Source organism: Capricornis sumatraensis, chromosome 7, assembly GCF_032405125.1.
Source record: "Capricornis sumatraensis isolate serow.1 chromosome 7, serow.2, whole genome shotgun sequence".
Taxonomy (NCBI): Eukaryota; Metazoa; Chordata; class Mammalia; order Artiodactyla; family Bovidae; genus Capricornis; species Capricornis sumatraensis.
The window spans coordinates 58,096,483-58,122,183 of NC_091075.1; the positions used below are offsets into that span (position 1 = coordinate 58,096,483).

Sequence of the window (25,701 nt, forward strand, 5' to 3'; positions counted from 1 at the left end):
ATCTCTTTCAGAATTTTCCATAGTTTATTGTGATCCACACAGTCAAAGGCTTTGGCATAGTCAATAAAGCAGAAATAGATGTTTTTCTGGTTTCTGGAACTCTCTTGCTTTTCCCATGATCCAGCGGATGTTGGCAATTTGATCTCTGGTTCCTCTGCCTTTTCTAAAACCAGCTTGAACATCTGGAATTTCATGGTTCACGTATTGCTGAAGCCTGGCTTGGAGAATTTTGAGCATTACTTTACTAGCATGTGAGATGAGTGCAATTGTGCAGTAGTGTGATTATTCTTTGGCATTGCCTTTCTTTGAGATTGGAATGAAAACTGCTGACCTTTTCCAGTCCTGTGGCCACTGCTGAATTTTCCAACTGGCATATTGAGTGCAGCACTTTCACAGCATCATCTTTCAGGATTTGAAATAGCTCAAGTGGAATTCCGTCACCTCCACTAGCTTTGTTCATAGTGATGCTTCCTAAGGACCACTTGACTTCAGATTCCAGGATGTCTGGCTCTAGGTGAGTGATCACACCATCATGATTATCTGGGTCATGAATATCTTTTTTATACAGTTCTTCTGTGTATTCTTGCCACCTCTTCTTAATCCCAAAATAATTTAATAATTCATGAGAAACATTTCCAGTAAATATTTCAAAAGGACACTCAAAATTCAGAAAACAATTCTAATTAAACATAATCCCTCTCCAAAGATTTCTCAGTACTGTAAAATGCGTAAAGACAGACGTTTCTTTGTCAACATCTGAAATGATAAATCTGTTTTAAAAGTATAATATTCAAGGGACTCTGACCTTTTGTGCAACATTCAAAACTCAAAACAATATATCTATAACAGTGAAGCCTAAAATCTAACAATGACCTACTTTTCCCTAACTACAATAAGCCTTGTATTCCCAAACAGAACACTGTTATAATATGAGCAAAAGCCAAACAGCGTGGGCCGAGTAATACTAACTCAATCTGTGGTGTTTTTCTTTGCTACAAATTGAAACACAGGATAGCGCATTTTGGTGCAAAGTTAGAAACTAACATTAAGGATCTAGATGTGAAATCAGGACTTTCAGTTTTAATTTGCTTTCAGAATCTTTTAGCCCAGAATTCCATACAGTACATGGCACATGTCCCTCATATATCTAAAGAAACAGCATTTGCAAAAATGCTATCAAAGTCTCTCAAAACTGTTTCTGTATGCATATGGTGGGGTGGGGAGGAGCTGCAGCAACCTAGCAGGTTTAGAAATGGATACACTTGAATTTTTTTTTTTTTAATAAGCCCTTAAAGAAAAAAAGAAAGAACACATACCCTTGGGGACAGAGTTTGTCAAGCCATCCGGATTTAACCTTCCTTGTAGATGATCCATAAAAACAGGCATAGGGAGATATTATATTTGAGGAAATAACTGGTGAATCAGCATTTCCACTTGTTGAGCTTAGTGGATAACTGTGCCTATTAACAGGGTCCAAATTCACTGCTTTTTGAGTCCTTGATTTAGATGGCTTTGAATTTTTCCTTCTTAAACTCTGAAAACATTCTTCTACTGTTGAATACTCTGATTCTGAAGCAGAGTCTATAGGAAGATTGCTTTTGTCCTCTCGAGGTATCCAAATATCTTCTACTTTGTCTTCACTTATATTTTCCGTCCTGTTATCATATATGCTAAATGGAAAAAGAATGGTGTTAATACTTTCTAAGTACTGTATGTGACAAGCCATTGATGACTTTTTCTATTTATAAACAACCAATTACAGAAATTTAAGGTCAAGATAATCTGAGCTCAATTAATGCATCTGGATAATCTTTAAAACTCTTTGAGAAAAATAGAACTCTCTCATTATCCTAAGACATATTTCAATACGTATTCATATACTACAAGAAGTAGTGTCTTTTTCTTTTATATATCATTTAATCTGATCTGTTTATTTTGGGGGTTGAGTGTAAGTACTAAGGATGGAGACTGCCGTGTTCTCTGCATCACAATTTAAACTTCACCACCACCAGTATGTGGTCAGCCACTTAACAAGCAAGATCTTAAACCACAACATCGTGGAGAGAGGCACTGGAGATCTTATTTCCACTTGTCGTCCTTTCTCTGCCTCTCCACAAAAGGACTCCAAAGACCCTCTGCTCCATCATCATGTAATAAAACAAAGTGAAATCTTTAGTATTATTTTGCAAGATTAAGGAAAAAACCTAGATGAGGAAAAACTAGACTTAGAAAGTAGCTAATGAAAAATAAGAAAGGTCCAGGATATCAGAAGGTAAAAGCTGTGTAATGTGTAATATTTATGAAAATACACAATTGGTGATTATTTTCCTACACATTTAAGAAAAAACAGACTCGCTCAGCCATTTATGTATAACAAAACTCAGTACAAAGAAGTTTTTGCTAATCAATGAAACAGATAGGCTGAGGGGTCAAATTACACCCTTCTGGACATGGAGTTCTAAATCCACTGCTTCCTTGTGCACGTGTTTGAGTGCTCAGTCACTTCAATCATGTCCAGCCCTTTGCGACCATATGGACTGTAGCCAACCAGGTTCCTCTGCCCATGGGAGAATCCACGGGGTTCTCCAGGCAAGAATACTGGAGTGGGTTGCCATGCCCTCCTCCAGGGGATCTTCCTGACCCAGGGATCGAACCTGCATCTCCTGTGTCTCTTGCATTGGCAGGTGGATTTTTTAATGCTGAGCCACCATTGCTTCCTTAAAGGAGGATTAACTTGGCTCCTTCCATATTCTGCATTGTAATAGGTTCAAACGCTTACTGAAGATACTCAATTATTTATTTCAATTTAAGGAAACCCTCAACAGTGTCAGCCTTTGAGAATAAAGCATAAACTAGAAGACAAATGTTAGGTAATGATGCACTATATCAAGTGCTAATAAAACAGAGGAAAAATAAAGTTTAAGTTGGTGCCTTACATACTGTTTAACCTCATGGTGACCCAAATAACTGGATAATGATACAAATAACTGGATAATTTTCAAGCTGCCTATCACTGCTGAACTTCTACATTACATCTGTAAAAATTCTGTACCTCACATAGTGACATTTTTGGCATTGCCCCTTTCTTCTTCACATTAAGATAACTTCCTGTCTTTAAAGTGCAAACATAGTTACCACATATTTGCCACTCTGAAAAGGGGGAAATGGTTTCAATTATGAAAAGACAAAAATAATGTGCTACAGATTATAGAATCAATTTACAGACTCTAAATTATTAAAATGAATGCTGCTATCAAAATAAAGGATTTGAAATTTCCAATATAAATTATTTTCTTATAAATATAAACAAGAGTTGAACAATGAATCATGTATAAAATTCTATTCAAAAGAATTAATCATTATCAATCGTGTCCTCATACCTTGATTTGACAAAAAATGAGTTTCTTTCAGTAGTTGTTTCCCCTTTGAGTGTTTCTTCCTGGGTCCAAAATTCATTCTTTATAGATCTCTTCTATAAAAAAGAATATATTTTCTTTTCAGGGTCACAATATTCTACAAAGATCCACAGCATGTGGGTTTAGTTTTATTAAGCACATGTCTATTGTTTAGCTCAATTTTCAACAAAAACAACTTAATTAGCAAGACAAAAGTAAACATAGTCTTTTGATGCCTTTCCAGTTATTTTATTTAAATCATTAGTACATATTTTCTACTAAGAACATAAGATGCTAAAAACTGATTTACTTCCCCACTTATTTTTTGTCTTCCAACTTAATCTTGACCAAGAAATAAAATACCAAAACAGCAAAAGTTCTGGAGAGGAAATAGAAGTCTGTCTGTATTTGGGTATAAGGAAAAGTAAAATTGAGGGCTTTTGTCAGTTTGCTTTACTTTTGAATGAGGTTTTTCTTTTCTCTTTTTTTTTTTTAAAGTAGCTTGTGGTAAATTTTGAAAATTCACTGATCTGTATCCCTAAAAACAAACTAAAATGTGTTTTTGTGATATATATTTTAAGATATCTATTTACCATGATTTTACTGAACAGAAATTTACTCACTAGAAATTTTTCTTCCATATAACACATTCTTCAAACAGCTTAAAGGAAAATGAAGAGGTATATAAAGGCAGAAAAGCAAAGAACTGAATATGGAAAAAAATTAAAATGTATGGGACTAACCTTGGAATTTTCTAGTCTCTGGAAGAGAAAGGTCTCTCCATAAGGTAAAATGGAAGATGAATTCTCTTCATTTGTATCTTTTGGGGGAATGACAGAATTAGATGGAAAGATGAGAATAATGTGAATTTTTTTTTCAAAAGCATATATTTAATTATTTCATAACAATATCATAATTTCAGCTTTATCCTGAGAGTCCAAATTATGCTCATAATTCTTACCTCCAAATCAACTCTAACTGTGGTTTTCTTTCTGTATACATCCCTCACTTCACAACTAAGACGTTTCACAAGTGTGATGTGTCATATTTGTCCTTGCTAACCTCAAAGATCCACATTAACATAACTAAACACATTTCCCCATACAATGGAAATTGTCACAATATATGTAAAATGTTAATTTCTAAATAATGGCAGAAAATTAATCTTTACTGTAACTTTCAACAAATGATCATTAAAAGTTCACTGACAGCTAGATGTTAATAGCATTCAAAATGCTAGAATCCACTTAATATAATCCCTGTAACACCATAACTGCTAGCACACCTGGAAATAAATTATTTCAAGAGAATTTCCACTATCCCTGAATTACACAGATCTACAATAAAGAATTCTTAACACTTGCATTTTCTGCTGTTGCAAACTCTTTTAAAGGCTCACTAGCCAAGTGCTTGCTAACTTATCATTGAGAAGAATGTTCCTGAACTTGCATAAGTAGAATTTTCAAAAAGAAGAAAGAAAAGCCTCTGTCAGTGAGCGGTTGACCAGAGCAATGAATGTCACCCTTCCTTGTTACCATGGCAAAATTACTTTCCATAAATATACACCCTATAGTTCAGACTCAGAAACCACGTAACTTAGTTAAATGCCTTTGACTGTGGTTAATGATAAACGAAGATTGTAAAAAAAATCTTACATTAACATGTGCAAATTTCCAGGAGTCTGCGTATTACTGTTTTTCATTCATTCACTTTTTTTTTTTTCAAACCAAAGTCAGGTTTTATTGATCTACTTGGTTGTAGAAAGATTAAAAGCAGAATGTTTATTTGTAAAATATATTTTACATTCATTCACAGTTTTTATTTTTCACTTTTAAAAGTGTCTGGAGTACTATGAACCCTGGTAGACAGTTATTCCCACTACTCCCTATTCCACAGGTGGATTGCTTTCTTGATCATGATTTTAACACATGTAAGACTACCTAATGAGTAGTAACTAATTTACAGACTAAAATAGGAGACTCACTTTGCTGTGTCACAGACTTTCCAGTTGAGGTAGCAACATTTCTTCTCTCACGGAAATAGCTTAAAGCAAAGGGAAAAACAGAGCCATTAAAACACATATGTAAACCAGATGTAACTATCTTGAGTGAAGGATTAATTGTAGGCACATATATTCTCTTCGGCAGAAAAACCAATATTCAAAAATAAGTTTGATTTTACTAAAATACGACGGCCAGATTCCATAAACGCATTTTTCTAAATAGCCTTAAAGAAAGTGATTTTAATGGATTTTACAAGTATTTGCTTTTCACTTTTTATAATTCACAAAAGTAAGTGAACATATTTGCTGAAGTATTTATGACATTTTTGTCTTAGCTTCACAATACTTAATCAAAAATCTGTCTAGTTCTAACAGTATAATTGAACATATGTAAGACCTTTTCTCAAAGATCTTACAGCCTTGGGAAAGAGATACTACAGGTAATTAAATAGAATACAATATAACAGCAATGACAGAGGAAAACACTGTGGAAACAGGATAACACCTACTACTATATGAAAGAGTTCTATTTTCCCAGTTAAATGTAAGAATCAGGACAGTGTCCTCAACTTCTCTTACATATATATGCCCAAATAACTGCAAGAAAGGAGATTATATATATATATATATGCACACACATACACACAGTAATGAAACAGGCTATAGACAAAAATTTTAAAATCACTGTAATCAAAAGCTGGTTCTTTGAAAAGACCAGTAAAATTGAGAAACCTCAGGGAAGGAAAATACAAGTGTGACACAAAGGAGACAAATTATCAGTATCAGGAGTGACAGAGAACACATTACTAGAAGTTCTACAAACGTAAGAGGGAAAATTACAGATTATTAAGAAAAACTTTGTCAATAAATTCAATAATTAGATGACATGGAAAAATTCCTAGAGACACAAATGATCAAATATGACAGAAAAATAAAATTTCTTAATATCCCTGTATCTATTAGGAAAACTGAATTTCACAATTAATCACCTACCCACAAAAAGCTCCAGGCCCAAATACTTCACTGATAAGTTCCACCAAACATTTAAGGAAGGAATAACACCAAGTCTACATAAACATTTTCAGAAAAAAGAGAAGGAAGAATGACTTCCTAATTCATTCTGTAAGGCCAGTATTACTGATATACAACCAGTCAAAACCAAAACAGATAAATGTTAGACAAATATTCCTCATGAACTTAACATGCAAAAAATCATTAACTATTAGCAAATAAAATCCAACAATACATAGAAAGGATAATATATTATTACTGGGTAAAATTTATCCCAAGAAAGCAAAACTGATTTCACAGGAAAAAATGAATATAATTCAGCAAATTAAGAAGATAAAGGAGAAAAATCACATTCTCATGGCAATAGATTCAGAAAAACCAACTGCCAAATTCAACATCTATCCATCACTAAAGCTCTCAGCAAACTAGGAATTGGAAAGAAAGAAAACTTCCTCAACCTAATAAAGGGCATTTATTAAAATAATAATTGTAATCAGTGATTAAAGACTGAACATTTTCTCTAAGACTAGAAGTAAGGTAAGGATGTGGGCACTCACTAGTTATGTTCACATTAATTACTACTATACATACTATGAATAAATCTCAGAATCATCATGCTGAGTGAAAGTAGGCTAGCAATTCAAAACAACTCCCTTTCCCTAAAATGGGTAAATGACTTCAAAAGGCACCACATAAAAGAGGACAGAAACTGGCCAATGGCCAATAAATGCATTAAAAGATCCTCAATTTCACTGGTCATCAGAAAAATACAAATTCAAATCACAATGAAATATCACTACCCACTCACCTGTACAGCTGAAAGTTTTTAAATAACAAAATGCTGTTGAGGGTATGAGCCAAAAGGAATACACACACACTGATGGTGATAAAGTAAGTGAACATAACCATTCAATGGTGAGAACCACTTTGTATTACCTTCCAAAACGGAACACAGCAACTCTGCTTTTAGGTATGTATTCAATAGACATGCATGTAGGATGTGCCCCAAGAAAAACCACTCAAGTACATGTCAGCATGCAAAAGTGAAAAGAAATTGTGGAAGAATCACACAAAAGAACAACATTAAACAGTCACAAAAACAAACTGACATACAGCCATGTGGATGCATCTCAAAAACATCAGGTTGAATAAAAGATATCAAACACAACGTTATCTGCTGTATGACATCATTTGTATGAAATCCTAGAACAGAAAAAACTAATTTACAGTGAAATCAGTGGTTGCCCAATGCAGGTGATAGAATAATTTACTACCTACGTGCACAGGTGATTTTTGAGGAATGATAGAAATGGTCTCTATTCTTATTGTGGTAGTGCTCACATACACATAGGTATTCATACTTGTCAAAATTCATCAACATATATATTTAGCATCAGTCTATTTTATTATATAAGTTAGTTATAAACTTACACATGTAAGTATATTGTTTATATATAAAATACTAGACTATGTTGAGCATATGAAATATAATAGAAGAATGGATATCATGGTATAGCCATACAATGAATTATTATACAGCAATGAAAATAGTCTGTAACTGTATGTATCAACATAGAGAACTTTCAATGTTAAGCAAAATGAACTTAGTAAGAAGAGTTATTGTATGATTGCATTTTTAAGTCCACAAGATAGTCAAAACTGTAGCATATTGTTTGGGATATACTTAAGAGGTACAATATTTTTTTAAAGTATGAGTGTAATAATCATTATTTAAAGTCAGGATAGAAGCTGTCTGTGACAGGAGAGGGCATACAAGTTTATCTAAGTGTTGCAAAATAATTCATCCTTTATTTGTTCATTATCTCCAGATTCTTGACACTGTGATATGGCTATAATCATTTCCTTGAATTTGTATGTCACTGACACAAATATATATTAATAATTTGAACCCCTGATTAGAGCAGCACTCAAATTTTCTACATCTTTGATAACTTCTGCTAATAATAAATACCGCTAATTCTTATTGAGCAATTACTATGTATCAAACACAGGTCTCAAAATTTTATAAATACACACACACACACTCATAATGTGTATGTCTGTGCATTTAGTCACAAACACCCAAAGAAGTAAGAGCTATCATTATCTGCACTTTTTAAGAAGAAAATTGGCAAACAAAGCAGTTACTTTCCAAAAGTCACACAGCTCTTAAGTAACAAACCTGGGATTCAAACTCCAGCAGCGTAGCTCTATAAGACCTATTCAAAACCATCATGCTTAATAAAAAACTTAACTTTAACTTCCTGGAAAAAAAATGCAAATTAGTTTAAAAAAAAGATTTTTAATTCTTTTAAGTACATCCATTAGTAGTATTTTAAAGCATATTTTGTTGGCTTACTTTTTATAAATATAAAGAAAAAAGTATGCAATGATTTGTATTGATTTTGCAATTCAGTATCCACCTGCAAGCAATTACCAAATCTATCAACCAAGTTCATTTGATCTACTGAAGATGAAAATTAGCTCAACACAGAAAACAAGCTGTTTTTAAAACTGGTGATTATCCATTTATTCTCATATATCTATAAATAAATTATCTCAAGCTATTTTATATTCTAATATCTACTATGCCCAAAGCGTTTTGTTAAGAGTTTATGTATCTACATCTCATATTTCATCTCCTTAATAGACTGATGAGGTAGAACTTGGTGTCCTAATCCTACCAATAAGGAACGGAGATTCTCTGGCCCAAGTGGCATAGCTAAGAGAAGGCAAAAACCAGCATTCAAGGTGAATTCCATCCTGAGTGCAAAGCCCATGCTCTTTCCTTTCTGCTCTATTATTCTCCCATCAATTTTCCTAGAAACTGCAGATTGCTATTAAATTTGAAATATAAAGCATCAGTGATTTGCAAAAATTAAAAACCCACTAAGAAAAGCAGTAGTTATCATCCTGTTTTGTTACTATGCTTTGGTGATCTTGGTCAAGTTATTCAACAGGCCTGAGTCCAATTTCCTCATTTACTAAAGGGGAATAAAAACTAGGTCTGCTTCCTAGGAATATCATAAGGGTTAATGAGATGATGCTTTTAAAGGGCATAAGGTGTGCCTTACACAATACAAACACTCAGCTAGAATGAGACAACTGTTTTATTAGAGAAAAGAATGATTGGTCTTCCTGGTAAACTGATAATATGAACTATTGTTTCTTAAAGTCCTTAAAAGTATGAACACTCTTTGTTTGAAAGAGTAAAAAAGTGTCAACAATGTAATAGCAGAATAAATTGGTTTTTTTTTTTATTTAGTAAAGTACTATACAGCAGATACTGCATAAAATACATGCATGGATGTTAACAACTTTTAAAATAACATTATGTGAACCAAGTTTCAAAGAAATAACTATCAAAGTGAATCTTCAACTACCTACAGATGTTATTTGTTCTCATATTTTTAAATCACTAAAATTGCCAAGAAAAGCAGTGGCATAAATGCTAATTAATGTTAAACATCTCTCTTTATAATCTACACTTACCCATTATGTGGGCATGACACCCACACCAAAAAAAATAATCAATTACACACCCCAGATGGACCATATCATAACAGAATGTTTGTTTTAAAAAAATACAATTCTTACAATTCATAACATACTAACTACAACAGACTAACTATAGGTCATTACACTATTGAATTCAAAAGAAAAACACTGGAATCATTAGCAGCAGGGGAAAGCTGTTTTGAGGTTACATTAAGATCTGTCTAGTCAAGGCTATGGTTTTTCCAGTGGTCATGTATGGATGTGAGAGTTGGACTGTGAAGAAAGCTGAGCGCCGAAGAATTGATGCTTTTGAACTGTGGTGTTGGAGAAGATTCTTGAGAGTCCCTTGGACTGCAAGGAGGTCCAACCAGTCCTAAAGATCAGTCCTGGGTGTTCATTGGAAGGACTGATGCTAAAGCTGAAACTCCAATATTTTGGCCACCTCATGTGAAGAGTTGACTCATTGGAAAAGACCCTGATGCTGGGAGGGATTGGGGGCAGGAGAAGGTGACGACAGAGGATGAGATGGCTGGATGGCATCACTGACTCGATGGACATGAGTTTGGGTAAACTCCAGAAGTTGGTGATGGACAGGGAGGCCTGGCGTGCTGCAGTTCATGGGGTCACAAAGAGTCAGACACGACTGAGTGACTAAACTGAACTGAACGTCTGACTAAATCACACAAATCTGAATTCAGAGAACACGAGGGTGCATTAACTACAGCTCAGATGAAGAATATGAAATGTATAATGAACAAATAATTGAGTCTCAATTTACAAAATTCCAAAACAGTCCTTAGGATAAGAATAAAAATTACAGAAGGATTACAACACAAAAGCCTACATCATTATTGTAAAACTTTTTCATCAACTAGCAGAAGCTACAGTTCAAAATTTTTTTTTCAAACAAAGCAGGACTTTCAAAATTATGAATAAAGAGTACAAATGTCTCTTCACTTGAGAAAGTATCACACAGATAGATACCTTTATACTCTAACAGTAAGTCAAGTGATTAACTATTAATTTTGATTCATTATCTAGAAAAATGGTACTGATCAATCTATTTGTACGGCAGCAACAGAGATGCAGACACAACAGACTTATGGACACAGCGGGGGAAGGAGAATGCGGGATGAATGGACAGAGTAGTACTGAAACATATACATTACCATATGTAAAACAGATGGCCAGTGGGAATTTGCTGTATGACTCAGGGAGCTCAACCCAATGCTCTGTGACAATCTAGAGGGGTGGGATGGCGTGGGAGGGAGGTTCAAGAGGAAGGGAACATATGTATATCTATGGCTGATTCATGTTGCTATATGGCAGAAACCAACACATTGTACAGCAATTGTCCTCTGATTAAAAATAGGTTTTAAAAACTTTGATTCATTGTTATTGATAGACATTCAAGTCAAAATTTTGCAAATACTGAAATAATCAACTCATTTTCATAGAATTTGTAAAAAGCCATTTTAAAGGAAAAAATCTGAATTTTACAATGCTAAGCATTTTTTTTTGCTACTTACATGAGATATAAAGGTTTTCTTGAACATGAGGATGAGATGAATTTCAGTATTTTTTTAATTCAATGTAGCAAACAGTTGGTTAATTGTATGTTTTTGTTCATATATGTTTCACCATTAAAGTCTAAAATAGCAGATCCATTTTTAATGTCTATATCATCAAGTCTATGTACATCCAGAGAAAAATATCTATAATTTTTACTTTTAATAAAAAGTTCACAGAAGGCTGGTGACTTCAGGTTTAGAACACATACTTTTGAAAAATGCCCTTCAACAGTTAACATAGGTCCTCAGTCTTATGTTACAAAAGATGTACTCCAACCACAGTGCAACCTTGCATACCTCTGCTTCCTTACTGTTCCTTCCCCAAAATATTCAAAGGCATGACACCTAAAAGACAGGGCTTTGTGACTTGTGCCAAGGATAAAATAGTTGCATGAAATATGTATGAAAATCATTAAACTAGGGAGGAGGATAAGAAATGTACCTCTTTCGTAGCAAAAGATACCTGAACCCTTCCTGCTTTGAGTACTAAGGAGGATCCTCCTGGAAGGATCATTAAGACTCACAAGACATACCTATGACTCACAGGGAAGGGCAGCTGGTGAGACTTGCTTTCTACTTCGAGACCTCTATGGGAGACCTACTGGTGAGCTGATAAGGAAGGAACTGCTCTTCAAGGCTAGTTCTGACCTAGCCCCCAAGAGACAGGACTTACAAAGAGATCCTGAGTTCCAGTGTCCAGCATGTGAAGTGAAGTTGCTCAGTCATGTCCGACTCTTTGCGACCCCATGGACTATAGCCTACTACGCTCCTTCGTCCATGGGATTTTCTAGGCAAGAGTACTGGAGTGGGTTTCCATTTCCTTCTCCAGAGGATCTTCCTGACCCAGGGATCAAACCCAGGTCTCCCTCACTATAGGCAGACGCTTTACCATCTAAGCCACCAGCATAGCCCCACCCAACCCAGCCTTCCCAAGAGGATCAGACAAGAATTCAAGGAAGGAGCCCAATGCAAGGACAAAGAGAACCCATCAACTGCATCAGATAATTTGGCAAGGGGTAGAGGTTGGGGGTACATGTCCAGGGAGATAAAAACAAAGCACCTCACATCAGGAACACATAGCCAGAATCATGCTCCTTTCAGGAATTATACAAAATGTTTAGTGAGTAAAGAAATTAGGTTAAAATCACTGGCCACAAAGAAATATATTCTATGCTACATCAAGGAATATACTAAATATCATTTAGATGTTATTTGACTAGAGAGAATCTTGGATTATATAATCTACAGTTTCATTTATAACACTGCAGAATCTTGCAATTACTATTTGCAATTCAGGCAAGGACCACAAAGAAAAACACTGGTCTGAAAATAATTTATTATCTCGTTTTATAATTTGATCACCAGAAATCCATAGATACCATTTACTATCTTAATCAGCTCCTGCTAAGCTGCTGCTGCTGCTGCTAAGTCACTTCAGTCGTGTCCAACTCTGTGTGACCCCATAGACGGCACCCCACCAGGCTCCGCCGTCCCTGGGATTCTCCAGGCAAGAACACTGGAACTGGTAGCCATTTCCTTCTCCAATGCATGAAAGTGAAAAGTAAAAGTGAAGTCACTCAGTCATCTCCGACTCTTAGCGATCCCATGGACTGCAGCCCACCAGGCTCCTCCATCCATGGGATTTTCCAGGCAAGAGTACTGGAGTGGGGTGCCATCGCCTTCTCTGCCTGCTAAGCTGCTTACTACTAATTGTACCATTATTTCAATTCTCATTTTCAAAGACTCAAGAATCACAATGTGAATAACCAGCCTTTCACATGATACAAAGCTTACACTTAGAACTAAATGAACATCAAAAGATTCTCAAAAATGTATAAAAATAACACAACTTAAGTAAAACCTGAGCCCAATGTTTCTTATCTGAAGTTATCCTTATGGCTTCCAAAAGGATTCCATTCCAGCAAAGACACAGCAGACTCCTCTCATTTAAATGTCGAAAATTAGCAAAATATGCTAAAGCTACAATGGTATACAAAAACTGGTACCTTTCTACATTCCTAAGAAATACTCCATTTCTTATATACACCATCAACACTTTTAGGAACATTTACTAAATGAGTGGTTAAAAAAGTGTGCTATAGAATCAAATGAACTGGAATGAAATCCCAGTTCACAGCCAATGTAATCCTAGAAAAATTAACCGAAGGCTCAGTTACCTCATAAGAAAATGGGTGAATAATACCTGTTTCAAGGGCCAGTGTGAGAATTAGTTTATAATTTTATGGAAAATTATACACCAAACCAGATTCCAGGTGTTCAATAAATGACACTGCCAACTGATTTCCCAGTAAATACTCAATACTGCCACTGGCACCAGGGATGCCAAGATAAAGACAAAGTAATTAGGGCCTCTGCCCTGAAGGAGTTTACACACTACTGGAAGACACTTAACATGGTCTTGTAAACTGCCATGTTTTCTCTTGCATATACTAAATTTCCATACTTTCTCTTATAAATACAGCTAAGTTCCAGCACCAGGGACAGAGTGGCTACATGGGGATACAAGCAGGGGAAAGAGAATCTTGCAGAAATACATACACAGCCTAGACCCTGCACAGCAATCTGTAATTGCACTTGGTGCCACAGCAGTACGGGTTGAACTTAACCTCATGATCCTAGCAGAGACAAGTGCTAGATTTTGGTGAATAGGAAAAAAAAAAAATCTCACCGCAGCCCTGGAGGAAACCACATCTTAGGTGGAATTTTGAGAAACGGTTGAAAGCAGTCTCTTCAGTAAGTCAGCTCCTCTCTGACTCTACAGTTACCCCAGGGTACCGAAGACCCAACAAGTCATTAGGACCCCTCTTTAGAGTTCCAGTCTCCGGCTCATTTGGTCTCATACTGTTATGCTACTATTATTTACATGTCTTCTGTGCTACACTTCAAGCCCCTTTATCCCTCTCTACTTCCTCTGCTCCTAGTACTGTGACCAGTATCAAGTAGGTGCTCACTAGATTCGTGTTGAATGATTCATTGGTGCCAGTCATTGTGTCAAGCAGTAGAGATACAATCATAGAAACGTGGTCCTCCTCCAAGGAACACATAACCTAGTGTCTCCTAGGGGAGACAGAGTCAACAATTCAAATATAAGTGCACTCATGGAAGAAGATAATACTAGATATGGTAGAAGGTTCCATATACTAGATACGGGATGGAATATCCAGGTAGAATTAGTGGACGGGAATTCCACCAATTAAATAGGAAACAGAGAGTCCCAGGCAGTTACAAGTTGAAAACAGACTCTGGGTAGTGGTATACAAGAGAAATGACATGATGAAAAAGTTTTAGAAGAAAGGAAAGGTTGGTTGAACAGGTAAACTAAAATGTCAAATTTAGAAAGGAACACAGAAAAGAAAACTGTTAGAACTACATTCCCCCAAGCCGAATACACACAGCCTATCATAAAAATTCCTACCTCCCTGAAATTCCCTTAGTTGATCCTGGAATCTCTGGTACCGGCCGATGTCTTAGCAGAAAAGATCGAGATGGTCTTGAAACCAACTTGCTACGACTTCTCATAGCTGTTAGGACTGGTGATGATGGCACATACAAATCATTTACAACCATTTCTCCTTGAAACTGAAAGAATGGGGATGGTGGTGAGCTTTCTAATAAAACGTTAGTTCCATTTCCAGAGTTTGCTTCTGATACTGAAGAGTCATGGGAGGAAAGGAATTCAAGGTCTGCGTGAGGAAGCTTGCCTACATTTTCTGAAATCAAATCAGCTTTTCCTGTTTGTCCTTCTTCAGTTGTACAGCCCACAGTCTTCTCTGTTATCAAAGATTCTACGTCGGTAATTTCATTACCAAGTAAAGAATCTTGAAAGGAACCTGAATTTGAGTGTGGTTCGTCTTCTGGAATGGGAAAATTGTGTGTAGGAAGAGTCAGCTTATCATCTGATTTAAGAGACTGGCTATTTTCCACACCAACCTCATTTTCTCCAACATTTTTTGTAACATACTCCAGCTGTATCCGGCTAGGTATTTGAACACTGTGTGAATCTGAAAATTCTAAGGAGGTATTCTGAGCAGAAGATGGAGCCTGGTGATCCTCTGAGGTCTCATCATTCTTCTTTGTTTTGTGAATATTTGCATATATTGGGATATCTTGCATTTTTGACAGGATTATCTGTAACTGTTTAAGTATCCTCCTCCGGTGTCCTGTAGGTGATATTCCAACTTTGAGGAGCACACTGTCATTTATTTCTGCACAGTCCCTCACATTATTAAAACCAAATTCTCGGAAGTTTAAGAGGTACTGCTCCAAATTAATGCTCATTAGGAAATCTCTGATATCAACATTCACTTCACTGACTGAGGACATAATGGTGGCTTCATCACTAGGCAAAGTTTTAAGAAGCAATACAATGCAATACACACATAGGAGGGTGTGTTCTGTAGTGGGGTTTTCTCTGACTTATCTCAAAAATGCTGTTTTCTCCACAGTGAATCCTTTATGTGCTTAAGCCTAGGAAAAGAGAAGAAGAGAAAAGCAAGTTATTAGGACATTTTGGGCATTAAAACTAGTTTTACATTATAAACGTTCTCTGAAGAAACACAACAGAAATGAGGATCACTACTTCTACCGGCTAAGTTTGGAAACTGCATGCCCTAGAAAGCCATTTCCTAGGTAGAGTGTGAAGGGATGGGACAGAAATGCTATAGTAGTACCAAATGATGATTTTCAAAAAGGTTAAAAGATTCTTAAATATAAATTAAACATGTGTCCAAAAATTTTATTCACCAATTAATGAGGGAACCTGTAAGGTGGTAGGGCTAATTCCAAGATCATTTGTTGAACAGGTTTATATAGTCCATCAGAAAACTTTTTTTTTTTTAGTTCTATAATAAGATGGGTAGGTTATATTTAAAAAATAAAAAATAAAAAACCTGGTTAGTGATCTACAGGGCAATAAAACCATAACCTTTGGGGATATATTTCCACTGGACAAAAATCTATAAGCCAACAGGTAACTTCCCAGTTCAGAGTTCTAATCAAATAGTAAATAGCAGGCAGAACACAAGAATTAGAATATCCCTGGGGTGTGCCTGTTAAACAATACCCTCAACAAGGCATCCCACGAGCATGCTGTACTTTTGATTTCCAAATTTTACATAATTTTTCTCAACAGTACCTAATAGATATGAACAACTCCGTCCTTTACTATACTTTCTTCAAAGACTCACTCCAAAACCACAGTTAGAACGTATTTCTCAGGTCAATGATTTTTACTTCAAAATTGCAGCAGCATTATATGTACACTATTATATAAGACAAGAACAACTTTACATTAGATAACAGGAAGTAAGTTAATATGAAAGGAAAAGGAAAAAGTTTAAAGGTCACATTTTCCTTTATACACAGCAGATTCACATAAGTTGACTTTTCTCACAAACATTGTTCAATTCTTTAAAAAGATGATTTTTCCAGCTGTTGTTTATATGGCTGCATTGAGTTTGTAAAAGTGTATGGTATGTGCAAATTTCTACATATTATGCATCAGGAAAAAAGAAAAAAAAGTACAGAATATGGGTAACGACAATTGTTGTTGTTTAGTCACTAAGTCATGTTGATTCTTTGCAACCCCGTGGACTGTAGGGGTTTTCCCAGGCAAGAATACTGGAGGCTCCTCTGTCCATGGGATTTCCCCGACTGGAGTGGGTTGCCTTTCCTTCTCCAGGGGACATTCCCAACCCAGGGATCAAACCCGCATCTCCTGCTTGGCAGGTATATTCTTTACCACTGATTCACCTGGGAAGTCAGCATAATGACTATACACTGAAGTAATAAAATGAGACACAGTGGATTCAGGTATATTCATTTGAACAAGCAGAGATGCAGTGTTTCTGGGAAAAAACTGCATCCCAAAGTAGCTCCTTAGAAGACACAACTCAGGAGTCTCCATGTGATATATGCCAACTGCCCATAAGATGTTGCCTCAACTATTCTAAAACTTTAGCCGACACTGACAAGTGAGTACACCAAAAATAAAACGGAAAACATATACTATTTAGGCAACACTTCAGAAACAAAGGAATAAAATTTACAAACCAGACAGGAAAGACCATATACAGCTATGGCTGATTCATGCTGATGCTTGACAGAAACTAACACAATTCTATAAAACAATTATCCTTCAACTAAAAAGCAAATTAATTAAATAGAAAACAGAGAGATGAAAGACAAGAAATGCCTGTGCCCAACAAGTATCCCTCTGTCACACTCAAAATACCAAAATGTCAGGGAAAAAAGCAGAAAGTTAAACCTCAACACCATATTTGAACCTAATACTCAGATACATTATTCTTATTCACATAATAATTTTTTTAATCCATTATTTAGTTTTGTTTTTCCATTACAAAATGGAAATAATTACTACCAAAGTGGCAGCAACTTCTGACACTGGGCTCTAGAACTGTGAGAAAACATGAAGTAATATATTCCTCCACCTTCCTCACCACAGTTCAGGCCCTCCTGTATTGAATCTCCTGCCTAAATCACTGCAATCATCTCAACAAATCCCTCAACCCAGTCTCCATGTACCACTAAATCACTGGAAGTCCAAATCTGGCCTGTCATTCCACATCCTGAACAGAACAGGCTAAGCTTCTTTGGGTGCCATACCATCCCAAGTCTGGTCTCAGTCTGAAAATAAAAAATAATAGTAGCTACTATCGATGTAAGTGGCAACAATGCTCCAGACACTGTACCTTGGATGTATGTCTACTGCTAGGGAGATGTTTGCACATACTAACTCCAGGCTCAAGTTTAACCTGTGCCACTTCACTGACTCTGCTGCTGCTGCTGCTGCTGCTGCTAAGTCGCTTCAGTCGTGTCTAACTCTGTGCGACCCCATAGACGGCAGCCCACCAGGCTCCCCCGTTCCTGGGACTCTCCAGGCAAGAACACTGGAGTGGGTTGCCTTAGCTCATAAATTATCATTTCCCGCAAGCAACAAACTAAATAGTCCCATACCTTTTATATACGCTGTAAGAGCTGGCAGATCTACACACTTTGCCAAATCCTCTGCACTATTTACAATTTCGAACAGGCAGATGTTACTTCCTCTCTGAAGGCTTCCTATCAACCTCACAAAATAGAATGAATCACCCCTTTCTCCATCTCCTATACGAGGATTCTAGAGATTTGCAAAGTGCTTGAAACATGTTTAAGAGACGGGAGACAGACTAGTAGTGATGGTGAAGTGGTTCAGAAGCCCATTTTGTTATTTTTTTAATGTGTGTACATGTGTGAGCCTTTACATTTTAATATACAAGTCTTTTCTATCTCTTACACATAAAGTTCCTCAGTGGCTGACTCAAGCATGGATATACCAAATGTTCTAACCAATACCACCTCACTCCGGTATCATGGGTATGCTAAATAAGGTTAATGAACTAGATTCCTTTTTGTGACCTGGAAGAGGCTCTCTCCCACAGGCCCCACAAACTCTCTCTGCACTTTTGTGTAGGCCCCACCTCTCTGCACTTTCATGTAGGCGCCATCCTCCAATCATTGTGTTTTTAACTGTCTGACTATCCAAGGGTGTTCACAGACCCACTTCAGAGGCTTCAGGCCCCCAAAGACATCATCAGCTGCAAAGAGATGGGCACCCCTAACTACAAAAGTCTACCAGGCAAACTCCTTAACACAACATCAAAGCCCTCCATGTTTGGACCTCCACTTGGGCACCAGGCACGCGTGCCATGTTCTAGATTCGTGGCTCTCCTGGTATCAGTGAGTGGCTCTGCTGCCCAGCAGCGACTGTATATAGGCCCAAGAATCCATGCCGAAGATGACTGAGATGCACAAAAAACTGTGGCTGGGTTTTAAACTCTTCACACCTCAGCAGAAGTCCATCACTCCCCCCACCCCAGGAGATGGATATCCTTCCTAAGACAGTGCCCAGGAGTCTGCAGTCATATTCCATTTCCACTGTCCTCCACTTTCATAGGCACATATCTGTGTGTCTGTTTCCTTCCCCATAAAATGAAACTGTTCAAAGGTACCTCCGTGCTGGTGAAGACTGCATGAGCCAATCCACTCCAAGTGTTAAAATAGTGCTTAATCCCTGGCAAGCGCTTAGCACATATTCACTTCTATCATTATAATTACATATTATCATCACTAAGTCATTAACTTCCCACAGTTGAAATTGTTCCCATTCTTTGAAATGTAACTCAAATGCTATTTTCTTCATAAGGCCTCTGCTGAGCAAGAAATAAACTCTCTTCACTGTATGACTACAGCATTTACTTCTCAGTATTTAATCACATTCTGTTGACTCCATGTTAACCTACAGAAATGGGATAGTGCAATGTGATAGCCAGGATTTGGGAGCTGGGCAACCTTGGTCGAATTTCAGTATTTAACCTCTCTGTGCCACAGTTTTCTCATCAGGAAAGGGGTGGTAAGAATATCTACTTCATAAGTCTTTTGTAAAGCATCAAGAACATCAATGGCACATAGCAAATATTAAATAAGTATCTGTCATCATAATTATGTTTATTATCCCACAATAAACTAATAAATCTGCCAAGATGATGACTAGCCCTATAAGCTGCCCAATAAATGCCAAATTACTTGTTTGTAAACACAGTACATGATGTATATATACAGCACACATTTAGAGAATACATAGTTGGCATTACAGATGTGAAAGTACATTTGCCCATGCTATCCTGACCCATTTCCAAGGGAAAGTAAAAGGAAAACAGAAGTAACATTTAAGAGTACCTTCTATATGCCCAGCTTTCAGTATCACTTAACAACCATAATCGTATTATCTTCCTGAGCTCTACCTTGGAGGTACTATGAATACCAACTGCTTCTCATCATTGCTCCTGCTCACATGCTAGCCCAAGCCACTCTCTTGTCTTTCTTGGACCACTGCAACAGCCTTCTGACTGATATCCCAGACTCTATCCTAGCCTCCTGCCTTCACAAGCAGCATATTCTCAATACAACAGCCAGAATTATTCATTTTATAACAAAAGTCACATCACACCACTCCTTGCAACTACCTAATTTCATCTTCCCTGGCTTTGCCTGAAGCCGCCATCGCTCAATCATCACCAAGCTGGCTTCAGTCCTATTTCTACTACATGATTTCTACCTCTCACCCATCTATCTCTTTCAAATCTACTTCCCAACATATTCCTATGGCTCGTGGCTCACTCCATCACTTGAGTAGGTCTATGCTCAAATGTTTGCTCGTTAGAGTGGCCTTCCCTAGTGCCCTTGTGCATACAAGCATGCCCTGTGCCTCAGCACTCCTTCCTCTTGCTTTCTCTATCTTCATGGCATGTTACTATGTGCCATCTGTAGACTTCTACCAGAGGATAGAAATCTTGTCTATGGTTCACTGCTGAAGGTCTTAACTTTGAACACCAGGCAGATAAAAGTGCTCAACAAATGTTTGCTGAAAAACTCCCTCTCAACTTTGAGATGATTTAAGGTAACAAGTGGAAAGTACAAAGTTTTAAAGTTTTGTCTATTTAGGTCCCCAAGCTCCAAAGGAGCTCAAATACAGATTTTCCCAATGCATCTAACCACTACAAGTGATCTTAGAATCAAGAACCAAGGGGAGAGAAGGGTCAGGCAGCTGGAACCATTCCAACCCACCTAAAGGACTTTTAAAAATTCATCAAACAGAATAAAATATCTAAGAATAAACTTAACCAAGAAGGTGAAAGATCTATACTCTGAAAACTATAAAATACTGATGAAGGAAAATGAAGATGATACAAAGAAATCCCATGTACATGGACTGAAAGAATTAATATTGTTAAAATGGTCATACTACCTAAAGTAATATACAGATTTAATATAATTCCTACCAAAATACCCATGATACCTTTCACAGAACTAAAACAAATACTCCTAAAGTTTACATGGAACCACAAAAGACTCAAAATTCCCAAAGCAGTCTTCAGAAAATGAACAAAGCAAGAGGTATCACATTTTCTGACTTCAGACTACAGAACAGAGTTATAGTAAACAAAACAGCATGATACACAAAAACACACACGTAGGTCAATGGAATAAAATAGAGAGCCTAGGAATAAACTCACACACTTATGGCTAATTAATCTATGACAGAGAAGGCAAGAATAGACAATACAGGAAAGACAGTCTCTTGTTTGATAAGTGAGTGCTGGGAAAACTGGACAGCCTCACGAAAATCAATGAAATTGGAGCCTTTGTCACACCATATACAAAAATAAACTCAAAATAGATTAAAGACCTCAAGGTAAGACTGGAAACTATATAACTCTTGAAAAGAACACAGGCAGAACACTCTGTGACATAAATCATAGCAATATTTTTTTGGAGCATCTGTCTAAGGCAAAGGAATCAAAAGCAAACATAAACAAATGGACTTCATCAAATTTAAGCCTTTGCACAGCAAAGGAAACCATCCACAAAATGAAAATACAACCTACTGAACGGGATAACATATTTGCAAATGATATGACCAATATGATTATAGCTGATACATTCAATAGTAAACTCAATATCAAAAACACAAATAACTCAGTTAATGGTTATAGCTCATACATTCAATATTAAACTCAGTATCAAAAAAACAAATAACTCAGTTAAAAAGTGGATGGAAGACTTAAATAGATATTTCACCAAAGATGACATATAGATGGCCAACAGGAACATAAAAAGATGGTCAATATTGCTAATCAGAGAAATGCAAATCAAAACCACAATGGGATATCACCTCACACCTGTCAGGATGACTATCATCAAAAAGAACCCAAATTACAAACGTTGGCAAAGATGTGTTAAAAAGGGAACTCTCATACACTCTTGGTGGGAATGTAAATTGGTATAACCACTGTGGAAAAACAGAACGGAGGCTTCTCAAAAAAACAAAACACAGAACTACCATAGAATTCAGCAATTCTACTCCTGGATATATATCCAAAAAACAAAACATCAATTTGAAAACATACATGCACCCCAATGTTCATAGCAGCATTATTTATAATAGTCAAATACAGAAGCAACCTTAGTGTCCATCAATAGATGGATAGACAAAGAAGATGTGATATATATACACATGGAATACAAAGGAATGTTGCTCAGCTATACAAAGAAAGAATGAAATTCTGTCATTTCCAACAATATGCATGTACCTAGACATTATTAAGCTTAGTGAAAGAAGTCAGACAAATACTGTTATCTTATATTCAGAATCTAAAAAATGAATGAGACAAAACAGAGACAGATTCACAGACACAGAGAGCAGACTAGTGCTTACCAGTGAGGGGAGGGGAGTAGGAAGTGGCAAAATAGGGATAGGCGATTAAGAAATATACACTACCATGTGCTGGTGGTTTACTCGCTAAGATCTTCCCAACCCAGGGATCAAACCCTGGTCTTCTGAATTGCAGGCAGTCTACTGCACACCAGGCAGATTCTTTACTGACTGAGCCACCAAGGACATGTATAAAATAAATGAGCAACGTGGATATATTGAATAGCATATCCATTAGTTTGCAATAACCTTAAATGGAGTATAATTCATAAAAATTGTACAACTGAAACTAATATAATATTGTAAATCAAGTATACTTCAATTAAAAAAAATCATAGGTTGGGACAGCCACCCCCCTCCAAATGCCTCGAGTAAGAAAAACCACCACAGTAAACCACTTCCCACTACCCATCCCCCCACCCATTACCAGCGTAACTTTGCCTATTCCCCAGTTAAACGAGGAAAGAAAATAACTGAAAAACTTGGGCCACTTCATTAAACCATAAAGTCATTAAATATTCAGTGCTGACAACTTTTGGAATCCCATCTGCCTGATTTTAACATCTTTGGGGAGGGAAAAAGTAGCAATAGTATAACTAAATTCACTCAAATTTAATCTATTTCCTTTTTAAAAAAGCATACCATTTTAAAATCATAAACATAAACTTACAGTATTTAGAAACCTGCAAATGTGTTGAAATAATAGACTTAAAAATAATAGGATTACAGGACAGAAAGGAGCCTTAAAAATGTAAACTAAATAAGTTAGGCTGCCACATGAATACAGAGACTCTTCAATGTCAATACAAGTCTTACACCTTCTAAAAACAATGGAAGTTTATTGTATTCCAAAACAGTCACCCCCAATTGAGTGGGAATCAAGAAAAGGGTGAGAAATTACTTTTACTGGTCACAGTGACTGAGGGGTACCAGAAAAGAGGAGAGTTGACTGACTTAGGACATCCTAGTGGTAAAGAATCTGCCTGCTAACACAGGAGACAGAATAAGATGTGGCTTTGATTCCTGGGTTGTGAAGATTCTCTGGAGGAAGACGTGGCAACCCACTCCAGTATGCTTGCCTGGACAATGCCTGGCAGGCTACAGTCCACGGGGTCACAAAGAGTCAGGCAGGACTGAAGTGACTTAGCACGCATAATGATACCCAAGGTAGAAACCTCAGGCACAATTTTTACTCCTCCAAATCTCTAGAGCTAATCAGCTATCCCCAAAGGATACCTGGCACTATAGATGATGAAAGAAAGTGTCCCTGATTTCAAGTTATTTATGTGGAGAAATAGCTAATCTCTTACAAACTTCGGGAGGTCCATATAAATAACACACTGAACTAGGGAGTTCAGGCTACAGGTCTTAATTGAATTCTACTTTTGCTTCAGTACCGAATATAGTCACAAGAAGGAGGTATCACTGTATTTCACATCAAACAAACTTATTGTTTAATACTAAGATGTTAACTTCACATAGTCATAAAGACAAATCGTTCCACCCTGCTCCCCACAACCATGCAGAAGAGGAAGTGGTTTTGAGAAAGCACGCTTGCTGTCATTACTCTATCCCATCGTATAGAGCAAATTACAAAAGGTCAGAGATCAAGAATTCTACTGTTCTAGTCTAAGTCCTTACATCCTTTGTGTCCAATTGGTTGGTCATTTAGTATGCCTCTCCCCTACCACTGGTCACCTACCTTATCTTGTGATAACACTGCCCCCATTTAACCCCTTATGCAAAGCCCAGTTCCCTCAACTCTGAACTCTTTCCTCCACTGCCCCAGGTTCTCTACATTGAGCCCTCTTTCCCCTTCATCAAAACACATCCATCCTCTTTCATTCTCCCTCAGACTTCTATTGCTAATGTTAACAGCCAGTATCTGTGGAGTGATTACAAACCAACTTTATAGGATCTCATTTAATCCTCACAGTCGCCTTAGGAGGAAAGCCCCATGCCTAAAACCAAACAGCAGGAAAACAGTGGGTAAGTTTCAGAATTCCAACAGTCAGACTCCACAACCTGTGCTGTTAACTGTGATGCCTCCTAATACCTATGTGATCGATTTAACAGTAGAAAGGGCTCAAGGACTTCCTATTTTCCCTCTCATTTGACTGTTCTACTATACATAAGCATTTAGAGTCTCTAGGGAAATGCTGCTGAACTATAACATCCCTTGCGAACTTAAGTACCTTTGCAGCTGTGAGCACATGAGTCCATGTAAGTAAGTAAATACAGAAGCCTAAAGTCATTTACTTTTAATTGTTTGAGATACTCAGGCCACAGTACACAAAGCACAGTACTCTAGAGTCAGGCTGCCTGAACTCCAACCCAGCCTTTCCCACTTGTTTTCTATGTCCCTGAAGATAGTTAACTTCCCTGAAGCTCAGTTTCCTTGTCTATAAAATGAAGATAAAATATCTGCTAGGATTTCTGCTACAATTAAACAAGTCAAATACATAAGGCATATAGAAAAGCACCTGACATGAATTATGAGTGTACAAAAAATGCTGGCTAATTCATCCGTGGTATATAATATTGTAGTTGGTCATATTCATACTGTATTATTGCACTTGGTGTGATGTGTATTCTCCTGCCTGCTTCATAAAATTACATTCCTTTCAATTAGCACCATCAATTATTCTTCTAATAAACCTACAAAGCACCTCACACAGCAGTAAACAGTTTCATTAATTTAGTAAACTATAGATGTCATTATAGTAGTGAGAATGAAGATTTTTACCTGAAGACTTTAGACTTGGGAAACAGCACAGTGATGTCCAGTGATCGTAGCTCTGCTGGGTAATACCTACATGAACTTGAGAAAGTTCCTTTAATTTTCTGACACACACTGTGGTCATCTGTAAGCAGTGATGATAAATGAGAACCTCACAAGACTCTTTGGAGGATGAAATGAGTAAATATGCA

General features: G+C 36.8%; 1 protein-coding gene across 1 annotated transcript in view; it reads right to left on the minus strand.

The window, feature by feature from the left end:
* ARAP2 (ArfGAP with RhoGAP domain, ankyrin repeat and PH domain 2) overlaps window positions 1-15,821 on the minus strand; it is a 180,478-nt gene extending 164,657 nt beyond the window's left edge. Inside the window, exons 1-5 of the mRNA XM_068974940.1 lie at window positions 14,914-15,821; window positions 5,380-5,438; window positions 4,139-4,215; window positions 3,381-3,472; window positions 1,317-1,670 (exon numbers count right to left, since the gene is read on the minus strand). Coding sequence (XP_068831041.1) covers window positions 1,317-1,670; window positions 3,381-3,472; window positions 4,139-4,215; window positions 5,380-5,438; window positions 14,914-15,821 — 1,490 coding nt within the window. The remainder of the gene's footprint in view (window positions 1-1,316; window positions 1,671-3,380; window positions 3,473-4,138; window positions 4,216-5,379; window positions 5,439-14,913) is intronic.
* Between the last annotated feature and the right edge of the window lie 9,880 nt (window positions 15,822-25,701).